This window comes from Melospiza melodia, chromosome 5 (genome assembly GCF_035770615.1).
Source record: "Melospiza melodia melodia isolate bMelMel2 chromosome 5, bMelMel2.pri, whole genome shotgun sequence".
Taxonomy (NCBI): Eukaryota; Metazoa; Chordata; class Aves; order Passeriformes; family Passerellidae; genus Melospiza; species Melospiza melodia.
In genome coordinates this window covers 17363419-17381788 of record NC_086198.1, presented here as the reverse complement: position 1 = coordinate 17381788, position 18370 = coordinate 17363419, and the positions used below count along the sequence as shown (strand labels likewise).

The following is an 18370-nucleotide window of genomic DNA, read 5'->3' as shown; positions in this document are numbered from 1 at the left end:
ACTGAAACTAAGGAAAGAGCAACCTTTCCTGTGCTATTTTTGGCCATCTTAGAGAGAAAAAAATCTAATCATGGCCCCTGGCTTGTCATCTTTTCATGAAAGCAGCATAAGCCAGAGCTCCCAGCAAGCCTTATAAAACTCCGGATTTACAGGGAACCTTTCATCTACATCCATTTAAAATGTTCCCTGCCAGGCAACTGACTATGGACGGAAATCATCATTTGAAAAGATCTTACTTTAAGGACTGTACACAGTCTCTTAAATGCTGCTTCAGTTCTTCATCCTTTTCATAGTATTCCAGCATGGTGTGTGCATCATCATGGTGATAGCAATAGATTTTATATGTGTCTTCTAGTGGGCCTTTAATCTGCAAGAACACTTCCCCTGTTAAGGAGAAAAACAAAGCATGTCAAGTCAGACAACAGCATCTCAGAAGGAGTTTTATTATTCCACCACATTAGCTGTGAGCTAAAAAGGCTGGCTTCCACTTTACTTCCCTTAGAAATGATCTTGTGTGTTTATGTGCATTATTTATTACATGTATTTCTCAGCTGCTCATCTTTGTCATAGCCAGGCACCATTATATCAGTGTTAATGCACAAAAATTCCCTCAGGGGAAAAGCATGAAATCTCTACAACCCCCACCCCTTCAAACACAACCTCCTAATTCACTGCCCCAGCTTAATGCCCCTTCATAGGAAAACACACAGGAGAGCTTAACTAATAAAGGGAGACCATTTTTGTGTCATGGGCTGGCAGGAGGGATGAATGCAAGCCTGTTAGCTTTCCTTTTGACTTTTTTCATGAATATGAACTTAAATGGGTAATGACAGGAATAATGACTCTATCTTCCATTAGCCATTTCAATTTTATCTGTTTTGCAAAACCTTGAAATGGCAATTGTTACGACCTAGACTAGAGAATTTTCTCCACACGACAGAAGAAAAACCTCCAACCCCCCCCCTAATTAAATGAAACCACCATGGATTACAGCCATTTTTATATAATATCTAGGTTTATATACAGCTGAAGAGGGAGAACACCTCCATCTTCAGTCCTCCACACCACCATTTTCCCATAAAGAACAGTTGGGAATTTTAGAGGCACTAAAGTAGTCCTACACTTGATTTCCCATTTACTTCTGGAGCCTAATTCTGTCAGCCTAAAACTCTTGTGTCTGGTTCTGTGTATGTAAGAAATCTGAGCAGGGAGAGCATGCTTCCTCTCGTCTGCTGAGATATTAGCTCAGTTCTTACACAGTTCTGCAGCAGCCCCCTGATCAGCATCTTTGGAAATGTGTATAATAAACAACAGCAATGCTGAAAACTCCTGTCGGGCATTTACTGAAAATTATATCTATGTGGCAACTAGTCCAAATAGATGTTTATAAACATTCCTGTTGAGCTACAGCAATGACTATTAAAGGTAAAAGCTGAACACTGCATTAATTGGGAGCTCTCTATTCATTCACAGAGCAAGCTCTGAGCTGTCAGGCATCCTGCATGCTTCATCCTGACCGGAGTGTGCTGTTCCATAATACATTGCATTGAACTGCTCCATCTTCAAGTGAAAAATGATTCAGTTACCACAGTAACACAGCCCTGGGTTTTCTGCCCTAGCAGCGAAGGTTAACTGGGCTGTCTAATGCACGTTGGTTTCAGGGTGCAAATAAGGGAAAAAACAATGAGGACCTAAGACCACCACAGTACATTTTAGTTACTGAAAGGGCACAATCAGAAAAGCACCAGCATCCTGTAGTTAAATGCTCTTTAGCTGTCTTCTCTGCCTTGTGCTTACTGCTAATGCTGATGGCTAACAATGCACATTATATCCTGGCTTTCCCATGAACTCTGTGCAGGCCTTTATTAGCCACCAACCTAAGGGGAAACCTTAACAAGCCTCAACCTTGATCCTGCATGCTTGGCACCCAATTCTAGAGATCATGAGCTCTCAAAATTTGCACTAACATTAAGCAGAGCTCCAAGTGCTTAGCATGGTCTGTGTTATCCTAAGCCCTCAAGTGAGGTCACATTTTCAGTAGGAAAAATGCAATGTAGCCTTAGAGCTCATTTCAGTGTATACTACAGGCTGAAAATTAGCTTCTCCAGAAGGAAAGAGCTGGGCAAGTTCTGTTCACTGAAGTATTGTACCACAGCGAAAGATACTCCCATTGATACTCAATGATGAGAAAAATCATGTGCTGATTTCATGAACAGGGCCTTTTAACAGCTGGTGGATTTCTAAACCTAAAGCCTGTCTTGGTTCTGAGCTGTACGAACCGAATCAGATGAGTTTTGGGCATATCACTGTGGGAGCTTACTTTATGAACCAAAACCACATTGGATTTGGCACAGCTTTAAAAATACTCTGAGAGATGCAAAGCTCCTTGATGCCTCTTCTGGAGCTGGTCATCAGTCTCAAAGAGAAATTCCTAGGAGGAAGACTTGAGTAACAAAGCAGTGGAGAAACTGCTTTGTTACTCAAGTCTTCCTCCTAGGAATTGTTGCTCTCAGTGGTGCTTCCACTACAGGCAGCAGTAGGAGAGGGAGGAAGGAGGCTAATAGCAAAAGCTAAGTCTTCATATTCCTCCTCATATATACAAAGGAACATGAAGAATATGTACTCAGAACAGAGAGGAGAAAAAAAATCACGGAAGGACTATAAAAGGTATTTAACCTATTTTAGCTCGGATTAGGAGATGGGTTTTGAAACCAGCCACTCATTAGTCCTCATCTCCCTGTGTGGTGGAGCAGTCACAGCGATACAAACTGGATCCCTTAGAGGATGATAATTGCCAGAAGACACACTCCAAGATCACATCTTATGCAGTCCAGCCATGAGGGGCATCTCAACCCACAGGCACAGGCTACAGCCAAGCTGAAGTAAGACCTTGTAAAATGTGTAGTGTGGATACCATTTCCTTAGCAGAAACTCTCACTCTGCAAGTCTGCTCCTATTGGACATTATCACTTTTCAATGTGGACATAGGATAAAATGTGGAGAACACAGACTAAAATAAGACATGACTATGAACAACCACATTGTTTTGCTTTCAAAGCAGTGAATTATCAGTTCTTTTGAATCTCACCATGACTGGGTTCCAAAGTAAGATACTTCAATACAAGATTTTTAAATACATTAAACATGACAGAATATGATGAGTGTGCTTTTTCTATAGACTGCCTTCAAAAACTTTTACACTGAAGATCCTGAACACAAAATTATTACTTTGATGTACTTTCAGAGGACAATAAACCTACTAACTGCTTGTAGTGATGCAATTATTCTCCCTATTTTTGTCTCAGCCTTCAGAAGAATGTCTCACACCTTACTTGACAACCTTTTTCCTGTCATAAGTTAGCCAACCCTGTGATCAATGATCCCATGCATTTTCATGGTTCTTTGTCTATTTTGGAGAAATGCACCCTAATAGATGGATGAAATTGTTTGTCTTTACTTCTGAATGTGGCAGGGAACTAATAGAATGATTCTCTTGGCTGTGAGAAAGGCACTTCCTGCTAGAATAGAACATTGCTTATTAAGAGTATGACTCATCATGATGCACTTTTACTGAAATACTGCCAAACAACACAGACGCATCAAACTACGTTAAGCTGTTGCCTTGGCAAACCAGATTGAGACGTGCTAGAATTAATACTTTTCCCAAGCCTCTCATGCTTTAATATCCTGTTTCTTAGTAAAGTGGCAACTGATATTTTTACCCAATTATTTGAGAGAAGAGGGACACTTTATATAAGGTGTTACCTGTGGTATGTGGTCAGGCTAGGAAAGAAAGAACCTCTCTTGACCTCTGAATCACAGCTGGAAATTTTTTAAACTGAACTGTTTAAATTTTTAAACTAACTGTCTGACTTTGCACTGAAGCAAATTCAGAATTCTCACCTGATCCCTTAAAGGTAGCTCACCCTAAGGAGCCTCTGCACTGACAAAGCAGTCATGGGAGAGCTGATGTCTGCTGGTAACTTCTTAAATCTCTCCAGCTGTGCCAGAATGTCACATGAATCACTGCCTTTAATGTTCATGACCTGACCTGCAGAACTTGTGGCTGTTGTGACATATCCGGGGCCAACCTGCTGGCTGAAAATACCTGTGATTCCTACAGACATTCCCACACAGAATCCCACAAACTTCAGATTCATTACATCTTTCTCTACTGTCCGTGTCCCTGTCAAGCACATTTAACCACCTCCTACAGGAACTGTATCACCAGTACATACATGTTTAGAGTGTTGGGATGGGTTGAGGTTTGATATGCTTGTTATTCCAAATATTTCTAATACTTTTCCTGAATGGCACAACTCTGTATATGCAAAATAAGAGTTTGAGTCAGCACAAGTGGATTTAGGTAGGCAATATCAAACTAGATGAAACAGATCTTAGCAGTAATTTGTATAACTCATTGCAACAGGTTTTACTCATTCTAAACCCATTTTCTCTTTCCTCCCTTCTCCTCAGCATCCAGATGTATGGAAAAAAAAGCATCATCATCATACAAATACAGTACAGCAAGTGGACAGGTTTCACATGTCATTTTTCCTGTGTCATTTTGGACAGCCCCTAGCATGCCAGCCTCTGAGAGGGGTACTAGCTAAGATGAGAGCAGAGGACAGGAGAGTGTTATGTTTATTCTTTCACGTGACTTTGTAGAACTCAAGAGGACAGTAAACATACCGATTCTTTGCATGGGTGGTTCCACATCTGTTGTGGCTTCTTCCAACAATGACAGCAGTTTGGCTGATAGCTGATGGACCAATTCAACGTTGCTAAACAAGCCATCCACGTCAAAGCGAGCAATCTAATGGAATACAAATAGTAAGCAGCTACTGACAAAGGATAAAGGAGGACGTTGTGTATTACACAGCTTCTCTTGCTATGCCCTGAGTGTTCAACACTCCAGGAAGCACCACTTCTGCAAAACCTCATATAAACATCCTCCTTGTGACTTCAAGGACACATACACAATTTTCACATTAGTATAATATGGTTGACGCTGTTGACAAAGTGTATGTTATCAAGTGTTTTTAACCTTATTTTTAACTATCACTAACTGAAACTGTTTACCTAGGAAGGAAATAAATATTATCATCTGAATAAAGAAAAGATCCTTAGCTGGCTTTGAAATGTTTGTTTACTTTCCCACTGGGGAAAACAATACTTGGCAGTAGGTTTGATTCCCTGATTACCACCCACTATCAGAGGCCACTACAAAAACTGAGAGCTTGGCACTTTGGTGCCAGCTACCAGGTACAAAAACTCCAAGATAGCTGGTGCCATTTAAATTAGTTGTCCTATAAATCCAAAGTCATCATATAACTTCCACTAAAAGAAACACATTTCTAATTTGGGATATTAATGCTACCTAAAGAACTTCTTACAGAGCCTGGGCACACAACATGGATTTCAGTGAATTGTATCCATTTCTACCAACTGAAAATTGGGTTCTGTGTCCCTCCTCATCTTACAGGAAGTAAATGATTTCCAGGACGTGTACTTTTCATTCCACAGCAGGGCAATAGTTACTGTTTGGGGATCATTGGAGATAACCAGTGGTAATGTGCTCATACTGAGAACAAAGACAAGACCAGTTTCATCACCCATATCAATACTCTCTGATCTTACCTCTCCATTTGGAAGAGGACTGCTGATTTACATGGCAGCTTACCAGATGCCAGGAGGATCAAATTGCACGCTATTGTAACAAAATCAGAAATACACTTCCAGTACTGATGCAGTTAATTTCTTTATAAGCATTATAGGGGCTAAAAGGTGTTTTATCCATTTGGAAATATGAAACAGATTCATTGCCTAGACCAATTTTCTAAATACATTATAAACTTCCAATATGGTAGTTTATTGGAGAGCTAGCATTAAAAACATGTAACATTCCTGAAAGCCTTTCAAAAATGCAGAGGTTATTAGATTAAGACAGTTATAATCTCTAAATTACTTTTCCTGTATACATCTAGCACAGGACTTCTGACCTCCTCCCCAGCATGTCTACATAGTATTTGGAGCTACATCATGCATGGACACTTCCACACATTAACGCAGTGGCAAAGGACAGAATCAAAAAGAATGTTTTTAGTTGGTTGAAAAAGAGTTACAGAATACGGCACTTTTGTCAAAAATATCAGCGAGTTCAACCAGGGAATATTCTTGCTCCGTGCTGGCCAGGCTGGGGAGGAAGTCAAGTGGAGACTACTTCTAAGTGGATGAACAAGTGAGGGAGGAAGAAAAAGTCAAGAACTCCTAAAGTTATGTCAGCAGATGCCAGCTCTTCTGAGAGTGAGTTGGAGCAAATTCTGACACAGTTTTAGAAAAGCAAAAATGTCCTGCAGAAGTTTTAGCAGCACAGGTTAAGAGGCACTGCCAATGTCACCTGATGACAGTTTGGCCTCTGCATCTGCATTTTGTCACCACAAACCCTACACAAAGATTACGTGGATTAAGGTCTGTTTAAAATTATTTTTATTCTATTTCTGCAGCAGATATTATTTGTGCAGCCTCTGTTGAATGCTAGACCTCACAACCACGAATCTCTGTCTGGACAATCTCCTCTATTTCCAGCACCATTTTTCTACAAATTGAAATACTGTTGAGGAAAAGGTGCTCTTTGAAGTCTCAGCTGAAAAAGAAAATAGTATCATTGGCCTAATAAGGTCTTTTCCATGAAAGGTAGTTTATGAGCCTTTTTTCTTAAATGTACCTCTTTTGTGTGAAATACAAATATCCCAAGTCCTCACTGGCCTGTCAAGCATGGTATTTATCCACTACAACTGTCTGAAAGGATGAATAAAGTTATCTTAACAATTGAATTTAACCTTGATGCAGAGATTCATGCCATTCCAGTCTCTACTGTGGGAAAAACCTTCATTTTGAGGTTCCAGTAAGCATCTGCCGTGGCACATAACAAGGGTTATAACTGCAGAGCAGAAGGCAGAGCTGGAAGCTGCTGCTGCAGCCCACAGGCAGGGATGTAATATCCAAGCTGACCTCTGGACAAGCACCTCGATGCAGGCTTTATGCAAGTTCAGCACAAGGGTTCAGGAGCATCTCTGACCTCCCACGCCCCTCGCTGTCAGAGCCCTGACACATCACATCCCGGAGCGCTGGCTCCAGACCCGCTCCCAGCACCACGTCACTCTCCTGCTGACACTTGTGCTTTCATGGATATGGTCTGCAAGCAGAACGTGGCTGAGTTGAGACCTTGGCACCATCCCCTCATCCTCCACCCCAGCACTCACCTGCATGTTTCTCAGGGGCTGAATCACTTCCTGGATGCAGAGATCCAGGTCACTGATAAAGTCTTTCTCAGTCTGCAGGAGTTCTGCGATGATTTTCACCCTCCTGGCCATCATGCGTCGCCTGACTTCTTCTTCGTCTTCTTCTTCTTTGTCCTCCTGCAGCGGGGTGGCAGGGGGTGAGGACACCGCCTGTGGAGCCATTTTTTCTGGTAAAAAAAGGAAAAGATTCGTGAGGACTGTCATAATTCCACATGCTCATCCAGCTTGCCCTGCATGACCATGGGTGGTGGACAAACAGCCATGGCGAGCAGGAAAAGAAGCATAAGAAATGGCGAACCCAAATCAGACTGAGTGTCAACCCATCTCCTTCTTGTAAAAGTGGACAGGGGTATGCCCAAGCAACTCGTCCATTTGGCATTAAGTCGATAACCCATCCCTGACTCCTCTGGTTTAGATGTTTGGTATTGGGCAGAAATTTTCTATGGAGCACAGGAGAGTCTAATTCTCGTCACACTGAAATTCCAGGATAGCTGATGCCCTTCTACTCCTTTGAAAACAGTAGTGGTCTGACATCTATTATGATTTGGAGGATGGAAAAAATGTGCTCCTGTGAAAGAAAAAGGCTGTTTACCATAAAAAAGCTTCACAATAATAACCTTTGTTCTGTACAATGTAACATTGAGTCTATTCATGGGAAATTGAGGACTGCAAGTACTGGATGACAAACTTTAAAGTGAAGACAATGTTACTAACAATGATGATGAATCCTCCAGCTCTGTTTAAAAATATTTTTTGAAAGAGACAAAGGAATTCAAGAAGAATACGAGAAAACCTTTAATGATCAATAACAACCATTTCTACAAAAAACAGAGATCATTGGGATTAGGACATTCTTCACTGCTTTTTGGTACTTAACACCTAGGATATCTGATTTGTCTCAAATACAGGAAAATGCAAGTGACTCTTCTACGGATGGGTAATTTATATACATTACAAGACCTGCACACATCCTACTTATCTGTAATGATGGTCTTCCCACTTTCTGGTTTGTAAGCCAGCCTGCAGAGATCCATGTCAGCTCTAAAAAGGGCACTGGCAATCCATATTTTTCATTAAGAAATACACACAAAATCCAAAAACGAAACCAAAAAAGACCTGAGTCAAAGATTTCAGAGGCTATTCTGGTGTTTTTCTGCTAGCCACAAGATGGTGCAGAGTACCAACAAAGATGGACATATCATTAGCGTGCTCAAGTCTGCATCACTCAGGCTGAGCTTTGACAGCCCTGGCTTTTATTGCTCAGCAGCAAAGGATGGGAATCTCTGCCAACAATCGACTGCTACACCTTCAAGTCAGCTTCTTGTACAGACTGTACTGAAGGAGGTAATAAAAAGCAGTATCAGGTGCTTTGCTCACCGATCATATTGCATTTATTTTAATTGATTGTTAAGGGTAAGGTCATGAGCACTCCAGTGAGCATTGAACAGTGCAACTGGCCTGTGCAACACCAGCCAAGGGGGTAGAGGATAGCCCACAGCTGGACCTGTGGGAGCCAAGCAGTGTTCAGGGCTTTCAGCCATCTTAAAACAAGAGGTGTAAAATACAATAAATCAAATATATCATCTTTACCCATACCTTCTACAATTATGCTGACCAGTGATACTCAGAAAGGAAAGGTTTTTATTAATGACTCTCCCACCAGGTTTTCAAGTGAGACTGATGTGACCACAGATAGTTTTAAATAGCTGCTTTTGGGACAGCATGTCAGTCTCTACAGCACTAGTTTTAAACAATGAGGACCAAGAACCTAAACAAATCTGGGTGGGGGAATGGAAGGCAGAGGAGTAGGGGAGCTGTTTTCTCAAACATTTTTGTATTTAGATACACTTTTCAGCTTGGAGTTTTTAGCCTTGAAGTTTGTGCATAACACAAGCATGAACATTTTGTCCTCGAGTTTGTACAGAGACAATGAAATGGAAACATGAAGAGAATGTCTCCCCTCTCCAAGGCCTTGGCTATCAAAAGAATTTTAGGCTTAACCTTGCACTGATGAGTTCGTGCTGCTGCAGAGCTCATCCACCAAAGGTGCTGTGTGCTGAATGTTACAGACTCTGCTCTTTAGTGAGCAGGAGAGCAAAACTGGTACCAGTATCACTTCAAAGTTCCCTCAGAGAAATTTACTGCTAGGGTTGCAGAATGTGACCACCTTGCCTGCTGCTGACATGCTAAAGCAGCAGGTACTTTTTATTCTGAAAACTTACAGTATGTAACCACATTTATTAATTCACAAGGAACCATATGAACAATCCATTTCTATTTAACTTTTGCACCAAAACCAGGATTTTTCTTTAGATTGAGTGTGACACTGTTTGCATGCCTGCAACTCTGTGTGAAGAGTTCAGGGCAACTCCCGAGAAAGCACAGAGAGGAAGATCTCAGAAGTTTAGTTTTGTCTCAGACACAGATGTTATCATATCAGATGGAATTTTAAGGTAAACACAAGATGCTGTATAAAAAAACTTCCTAATCTTTATACTAGTGGCAGGGGAGGCCATTATATGAGCAAAATAAAGCCACTGTATTTCACTTCAGGCTGGAATTCACAATCCCTCGAGAGGCTGTTCTTTCAGTTTGTGTCATTAGATAGCCCTGATCAAATTTGATTCTTGAATTATGTCAGGGCTCATCTATTATCATTATTGCATAATAGATAATAATGCTGGGAAATAAAAATTATTCTCAACAGGAAGAAGTAATCATGAGAAATATCAGTTAGATGCTGTTTCCTTACAGAAAACATGTTTTTTAATAAATGTTTCCTTTAGTTAAATGTAATATAATTTTCCATTTTCACCCAATATGTTAACTTTCTCATTTCAGGCATATCTGTCTCTATAGAATGCAACAGCAAGGTCTTGAAATGATAATTACAGCCAAAATGTATGATTTCATGTTCAGCTGATTGCTTTTGGCCAGTTTGAGAACATTAGTAGTTTGCTGAAATCCTTGCGGAGTAAGTGCAAGTTTAATGAATGCACAAACAGTGAGAGCATATCTGGAATATAATCAGACTCATTTATACCTGGTAATGTGTACCAGCCCTGGAACAGTTGAAGAGAGGATTAGCAGGAAAAGACATCGTTGAGGATTAACTGCTACAGTAAGAATTTGACTCATTTGTCCTCAGAGATACCAGGTATAGAAAAATGAAAAAATAGTCTATTGAATAGATTGTTAAACCATTGCATCTTAAGCCCAGTTTACAAAAAACTAACTGATACTTTTACTAGACATAAGAATATAAAGTAGAAGGCAAAGTTTGTAATTAATGCTTTTGTGACGTCAGCTATCTGCAGGAGTTGCCTTTCTGGAGGACATTCCTTTGGAGATGACTTAGGTTTTTCAACTGTGTATTGAAGTACAAAAATACTTCACTAAGTATTGTGAAGTTGCACAAAACAAGAGGTTCATTATGTGATGACAAGGACAAAGAAGCCATATATCTTACAAAAACAATTTCTTGCAAGTGTGAAGTCTAAAGATGTCCCCCAGATGGAGACATCCCACAATGTGGTGAGAGCATGGAGAAACAGAGCTTGCAATGATACTGCATACAGCAGCTCTCTTCTAGGCCCTGGGCAGGTGCTGGGGGACTGTTCCAATCTGCTTAAAGGGAGGAGAGGCAGGTTTGCCTTAATCTACAACTGCAGAAAGGAACCAGGCTCAAAACATACCTGAAAGTGAGATTAAAACATAAACGACATTAAATGTTGGGATCCAGAGCGATAACGCGACTTTATTTTTCATAAAAGAGGGAAGAAAGAGAGAAAAGCAGAAGAGTAGGAGAATGCCAGAATAATTACAAGAAGCACAGGAAAGGGGTTACCACCACCATGGGTCCAGCGCTGGCTGACAGGGTGCGATGGGGGCGATCCGTGCGGGTGCAGGGGGTCCTTCTCCGGTGAAGCCTCTCCCAGGGGAGCCCAGTGACCCAGCAAGGGAGCAGCGCCACAGCAGCAGGACCAGACCGGGATGGGGAGCATGGGCAGCCTCATTGGAGCAGCCAGGACAGCGCAGACAGCAAAGCTTCCAGCGCTGGGTAGATATTTGCAGCACAGCCCCCAGTGACAGCTCAGGCGTTTGCTTTTTTTAGAGGGTTTTGAAAGAGGCAATGGTCACATCCACTTCACAAAGTTCATTGGCTGGCTCCCTGCTGTATCAAAAAGTTTGCTGCTTGCTCGCTTAATGTATCAAAAGTTTGCTGCTTGCTGCTCTGCTGTAACAAAAGTCTGCTGCTTGCTTAATGTATCAACTAAAAGCTCTATGAATAACTTTCAATAGGATGCCTCATTTTCTAAAATAAAGTAGTTTCTAAAGTTTTTGTTAAAGGTAACTTAATACTTTAATTTTCAAACCTTAATCTTAGAAGAGGTAATGGAGAAACATTCCTTACATTTTACTCGTTCACTACAGGGACCCACAGCAAGGGACTGGAGGACCAGCCATAGCAGGGCTGCAAGATCTCTGTGCATAAATCTCCCTGGTTTTCCTGCCTGGAGAGTGAGCAGCTCCAAGAGGTCTGTTCTATCCATCCTTCCTCACAGGTAAGATGCTCTGAATGGATATTACATTTGCTCTTTGTGTGGGGACCCAGATTTCTCCCTATCCAGTTCTTTCCATGTGGAACCAGAGGAACTAGCACAGAATATGGGAACAAGTACAGTGATGCTGGTGTGCGGAGTGAGCTACAGACCTTTTTGTTACCTAGGCAGAATTTGAAAGATGCCAAAGGAACGTGAGCTCTCACTCACACTGTGCAGATACAAGAATTTTGCCTGGCACAAGGGACTGGTGAAGGCAGAAGTTATCAAGGTATAACAAACAAATTACAGAATGACTGTGTTTTCACATGTTAAACATGAGTTTTGTATCACCCTGGATAAATTATTCCTCTGTGAAAGCAAGTCCTCAGATAGCCTTTACCCTCAGATAACCTAGCAATTCCACAAGGGAATGTACACCGACTTTTATCAGCTGGATTTGGGAATGAAATGCAGGCAGCCAAGTCCAGAGCTGTGGCAGCTTTCCTCTCCTTCCTCATGCTGTCGCTCTGGCTCTGTTTTCTACACGCCTGCATCCACTGCAGGAGCTGGAAAGGCTGCAGGACACTGAGACACTGGGATCCATGGGAGTGAGGGAGCCTGAAACAGGACAGGCAGTGGGGAAAGATGGAGTGTGACTCTAGGTGCAGATGAAGTGCATCACGTTAGATAACACACCTCAGTTTTACTCCAGACGCCCCTCCCTTTGTGAGGGACCACACGGGGTGTCCTTACAGTTCCCACCAGAGTTCTTACAGCGCAACAATATGGTGCAAACATGGTGCAAATTAGGCCACTGAAGACCAAGTTGGGCACTGAAATAGAAAAATATTGGGAGAGAGTTGAAGAAAACCTTTTTTTTTTTCTTTTACTGAGAGACTCATGAGAGCAGCATTGTTCAGGAGCAGGTTTGCTGTGCACAGGCTGTGAGTAACACATGCAAAAAGCCCCTTTTCTGAACCAGGAAGAAAACACTGCAGGACCAGGATGACCTTGCACCCGTATTCCTGGGCAACAGGTTTGCTTATAAAACCTGCATCAGAGACTTCCACGCAATTAGGTCATCCAGTCTTTGATCATTTTTCTGTTCCATAAGGTACAGAGAGTATTTACATTCAATGTACAGGTTCTTTCTTCAATTCCTTGACAGCAGACCGCTCTAATTATGTGTGTGCTGACAGGACTACAGAGAGCTCCCATGTGACCATGGTGCAAGGGAAGAAAGCTTATCATCAGGTGACAGAAGAATGCCCTTATTGTTAGCTCCAATACTTACAAATAAACCTTCCCAAGGTGTCACACACCGGTATAAGTACACCACCCCTGTGGCACTGAGCTAATATGTTAATAGAGCAGGAACTGAGGAAGGGCTGCACCTGAACTGCTCCCTCCAGGACACAAGCACCTCAGGATTTGGCATGGATTAGCTGTATGAACTGTGGCCCACAAAGCAAAGTATCCAAAGTAATAAAATGTTTGCTAATATGCTCAGAGGAGGATCCATAACTCTCCCTGTGTCCCAGTCTTCCCTTCGGCTGCAGTTCCCAGTTCTACTCTTAGCTCCTAAGAGTCCTCAGCCCCAGCAGGGCTTGGCTGTGCTAAGTGCTGTGCAAACACTGCAGCACAAAATGGATTCTGCTCTGAAAAGATGGGCTCGCTTACCTGACAGACAGGGAATAAGCTCAAGGAATAACTCCAGCTTTATTGCAGCACAAGTTAACAGAATTAGATCCCCCGAGCCTAAATTTGCATGGGAGAAAATAGAAGTATTTGTTAGATTGTGACTTCTCATCCCAGGGCACAGGGGGGAGACTTTCCATCAAGCCATCTCCTGCATGTCAGGAAATAACCTGAAGTTTTACTCCTTACTGTACTTTAGCAAGCCAGCCGCTGCACGGATCAATACATTCTGCAGTGAAATAAGATATTATCTGCATTGTAGTCCATAGAAAGCTAGCACAAAGCAAATAAGGAACTGGGGAGTGGCACAGGGCATCTTTACACCTGGTGGGAGGTGCAAGAAGCTGACGGCATGGGCAGCCCATGCAGGAAGGGGTGGTGTGCTCTGCAAGCAGGGAGGAGGATGGGATGAAGAAAGGTGCCCTGCCTGAGATGGAGCAAAGGTGGCTGGGCTTTTGTACTCCAAGGGATAGTAGCTTTCCAAGAATTTGTATAATTTTGCTGGTTTCTGCATCATCTGGTGCAGAATATCTGGTTATTTCTCATAACTACATTAGACAGAGAAGACACAGAGCATTCAGGGTTCAGACATGAGCTCTGAGGCAGTGTGTTGTGGTAGCTGTGTGATTTGAATCACCAATACAGGTATGTCCCTGATGCATTTCAAATTGAAGTGTGTGCAAATCACTGACCAGGGCAGTTGACCCGTTCACAGCCAAAGTTGTAAGGGAGTTAATATGTAATAATTTGTAAGACAAGGTGCTTTTTTGAGACATTAATTGTTTTGCTGAGCACTGAAAATATGATCTCTGATTTCTTCAGGAAACTCACTGCTTTCAATAGCTCATTTTTCACAGCAAGCACAAGTTTGGCATATAATTATTAACAAAAAAACAGCAACCTGCCCAAAACTTAACAGACAATGAACTATGCTTCAAATGCCTTTTCATAGTGTGCCCTTTTTAGTTAATAGCATCTATCCCCATGACACACTGTATGCTAATCTGCTCTGATCTTGCAAACATTTGTGTGCCAATAAGTGCACCAAGCAAGCCCCTTTTATCAAAATACACAGGTACTCACAGAATGGAAGCTTTGGGTTAATTCAAAGACTGATCCCAACATTCATACAATACATAAATATTAATATAGTTACTTTTAAAGCTGCTACTGATGGATTTTCACTTTAGAAAAGATAACTCATACCAGCTAACCAGCTATAGATAATACATTTGAAAGTAGAGATGCTAAATATCACTTTTTGTTTTGCAACTTCTTCATTCCTCTTGAAAGAACATACTTGCTGAATTTTCTAGTGAATGTAGAGCAGAGCAATGAATAGAAATGTCACAGGAGCTCTGCCTTAGCTCTTATAATGATCCTTGATATTATTTCTGCATCTCCACCACAGATGCTAGTGAATATACCTTCCTTAACCCCATTCTTTCCTCTTCAGAAGAGCAATGTCCAGTTGATGGAAGACATATATGGCCTGATCAAGGTATTCCTGGACTCTTCCAAGTATGCAAGTGTAATCTGAGCTCTAAATGACTGCATGGTTTTATCATGAACCTGGCATTTGATGGCAATTACCTTATTTACCCCTATCTAAAATGGGGCTGGCAGGCATTTGGTTATCTCACAGGATGAGCTGAAGTACAGGCACGAATGCTTGCCAAGCTCCTTGAGAATATAATAGTTACTTTGCATCTTATTTCCTTTTTAAAAGAGTAAAGTCAGGAAATGTTGCACGGCCATTCACACCAGATAAGCCATTGAATAGATACACCTACTATAGTCATTAACCATGAAAATGCTTTCTTCTGTCTTAACCAATCCTTAATTTTAAAGTGAAAAACACTTGCAGAAGTTTCCACCTTTGGCAATGCTATTGTGCACTGCTGTTAGTAGAAGGACAGAACAAACCACCTCGATTACCCTGGAGATGTAGAGTGAGAAAGTCTCCTCACTCTTCATAGAAAACATTGGTCTACTGTATAAAACAAAACTTAAAAGATATCCAAGCGTAGAAATTGAATTCTCAGGAGTTTTTATGCCTGACTGCTTGCTCTCTTGGGCTTTTTGTTTTGTTTTCTTCACAGGCTTTTATTTGGGGGCCTCTATTTCCACCACACCGAGCTGCATTTTGAGCATATACTCCAGGGCTGTGGAGGAACAGCCCGGTTCCTTCTCAGGGGAACCTTCCGAGTCTGCAGGGCCTGGAAGGGAGCGGGATGTGCCTCGGCTGCGCTTCACCCTGCACAAATGACCTGCAATGCTGATGCAAAGACACCGTGGCCCCTGAGCTCCGCCTAGGCTGCCTGCCGCCAGCACAGAGCAGGGTCCTGCAGCCCCCGTGGGAACCCGCCCCACTTATGGGAGATTTCCTTCTGCAGGGCTTGCTGCTGTTGCATCCCTGTGTCTTACACATCCTTGTCTGCGCTAATACCTACCCCAGGTCTGCAGATTATGTGTTAGAGAACAGGAGCCAATAGAAGGGAGAGGCAACTAAACACAGAGCTTTTCCCACAATTCCTGTTAGAAGCAAGTGCAAGCTCCCATTTGTATCTTTTTACAGAGCATTTACCAGTCTAGGGTGATCAGAAAGTCCCGACCGGGTGACACACACCAGAAAAGCTGTCACCAACAGGGCTGCTGGTTTTCTTAACAAGAATGGAAAACTCAAAAGCTTTGTGCCAACAAAACCACTTCCTTGCTGTAAGCTGCTTTGCATCCAAGTGCTCCGAGAAAAATGCAGAACACAAAGGGTGTCCAACCACAGCACAGCGTCAGTGTTGGCAGGCAGCACATTAGGTCCGGGATCCGGGATCCGTGATCCTTATCAGATTCAGGCACATCTTCCTCAAAAAAATTTGATCCAGGTCAGGCCTGGGCACATAACTGCAATTCTATGGCAAGTGCAAATATATTTTATAGGAATTTCTACTGCCTTTGTACCTGCACTCTGAGGACAGACAACTTCTAATCCAACGCAAAGCCTGCAGGTACATTTTTAACCCAACATTGTTTTTCTCAAACAAACGGAGGCAAACAGAGTGAGCTGATACCAGCCCGTGCTTTGCAATAGGCGGCCGTGGCAGTCCCAGCATGTGGCAGGAGCTGTAAAGCTGGATTTACTGTTTCCTTGGACTGCTGCCATAAACTTAACCTCAGCTCTGCCGTGACTTCCTGGGCTTCCCCACTTCCTCGCCTTCAGATTTTAAACAGGAGACGTTCATGGCTTGAACGTGGCTGACACAGGACAGAAAGATTTCACACCTTTTTGCTGGATACTCGTCTGATAACCTTGACCTCACTTGGCCAACCCCATTTAGGAGTTAAAATCTGCTGTCTTGATGGGATTTGTGCCATGAGCTTGCCACAGCTATCCGTGCCCTGAAACACCCCTGCCAGATTCCTGAATCTTGGGTCTGACTTATCTGAGTATTTTTCACCTTCTCATTGATTAGCTATCATGAGGAGGGAAGAGCACAATTGATGAACCTCTCTGTTTCAGCATATGCAGTCCCCATAGAAAACCTATTATTTTCAGGCTTATTATTTTATTTTCTGCTTTTATTGTCTCTCTGAAGCAATGCTACTTCCTAATTAAGTGCATCAAAACCACAATACAGCAATCCAAAGTATTTTTCTATTTTATTTCCTCATAAAGGATTATGGTTGCAAGAATGACTGCCACTAAGCAGTTATAGCACTATTAGTAATACACACTTATAGTATAATAATACTCAAACCCTGTTGTTCAAGACCCTGGAAACCCACAGAAATTCATCAGTTGGTGTTCCAGAGCACTCTCAGAAACTACTATTCACATTCTTCATGCTTTTCCTCAATTTGTGGCATCACATTTAATTTTTGATTGACAAACCCAGTACTGACATACTTTACTACAATTTGTGTTCCATATGCAATTTGGTTATTTGAAAAGCAACTCTCTCCATAATCACAGAATGGTATAATTTACATCAGTATATCCATCTGAACATGTATTTGGACATACTTTAGTTCAGGCTTGTACAATCTATGCAACAGTTTATAGACCACAATATTTTTAATTGAGAAAAATAAAAAGTCCTTAATGCTTCTAATGACTTGGCACATACCCTGCTTAATGCGACAGCCAAAGACAGATAGGATGGAGCCATCCTATTTTCACATTACTGTTTGTGTTGCAAATGCATTCTGGTGAATGAGAAAGGGTTTCGTTGCATACGAGTTTTGCAGGCACTCACCAAAACCTTCAATTATATTTTGTGTCCCGTCTACAAAACACCATTTAGAAAAATTAGGGGAAACATGTCACAGCCTGGAGGTGGGGGGCAAGGCTGAGAGGGGTCATTGCTCATTCCAATGTGGGTGTGGGGGGGCAGAGCCTGCCATTCCCTTCTTTATCTGAAGGCTGCAGCCTGGAGGGCACGGAGACACCAGCCCGGCTCAGAGCATCCCTGGCAGCAGAGCACTGAACAAGCTTCCCCAGTACCTTGCAATTTCTGGCTGTACTCTGTCCTGTCGGACTGACTCCTCCTCAAGTTGCCGTGGTCCCCGGCGGTGGTGCTGCTCTCCACCACGGGCTCCGTCCTCCTCCTCTGCCCCAGGTACAGCTTGCTCCTTAGCAGGGCCAAATTCAGCCTTCCCCCGGTGCCTTCCTTCCCCGGACAGTCCATGCTCGCCCCGGACAGCCCTGCGTGCTGCTGCTGCTGGAGGGGGACAATAGCTCGATATCCGGGGAGGTGACCCCCTTGCCCAGGTGAAGGCTGGCTGCTTTGGGCGTGGGTTTGCAGCCGGGCTCGCAGGCTCCGCAGG

The 18370-nt window shown here is 42.5% G+C and overlaps 1 protein-coding gene across 1 annotated transcript; it reads right to left on the bottom strand.

The window, feature by feature from the left end:
• Nucleotides 1-232: 232 nt before the first annotated feature.
• ARHGEF38 (Rho guanine nucleotide exchange factor 38) lies at nt 233-18299 on the bottom strand. The gene is made up of 4 exons (XM_063156442.1): nt 18048-18299; nt 7266-7471; nt 4693-4816; nt 233-384 (listed from the first exon to the last, which is right to left on the bottom strand). The coding sequence occupies exons 1-4, from the start codon at nt 18229-18231 to the stop codon at nt 233-235; spliced, it is 666 nt and encodes a 221-aa protein (XP_063012512.1). The 5' UTR covers nt 18232-18299.
• Nucleotides 18300-18370: the final 71 nt, after the last annotated feature.

What these genes read in the sequence shown, in the direction of transcription:
- ARHGEF38 (XM_063156442.1), bottom strand. Translation starts at nt 18,231, where the DNA reads ATGGACTGTCCGGGGAAGGAAGGCACCGGGGGAAGGCTGAATTTGGCC. An exon ending in AGCCCCTGAGAAACATGCAG is followed by an intron (nt 4,817 to 7,265) that starts GTGAGTGCTGGG and finishes GTATTCCATTAG; the next exon opens with ATTGCTCGCTTTGACGTGGA. An exon ending in ACCACCCATGCAAAGAATCG is followed by an intron (nt 385 to 4,692) that starts GTATGTTTACTG and finishes TCTCCTTAACAG; the next exon opens with GGGAAGTGTTCTTGCAGATT.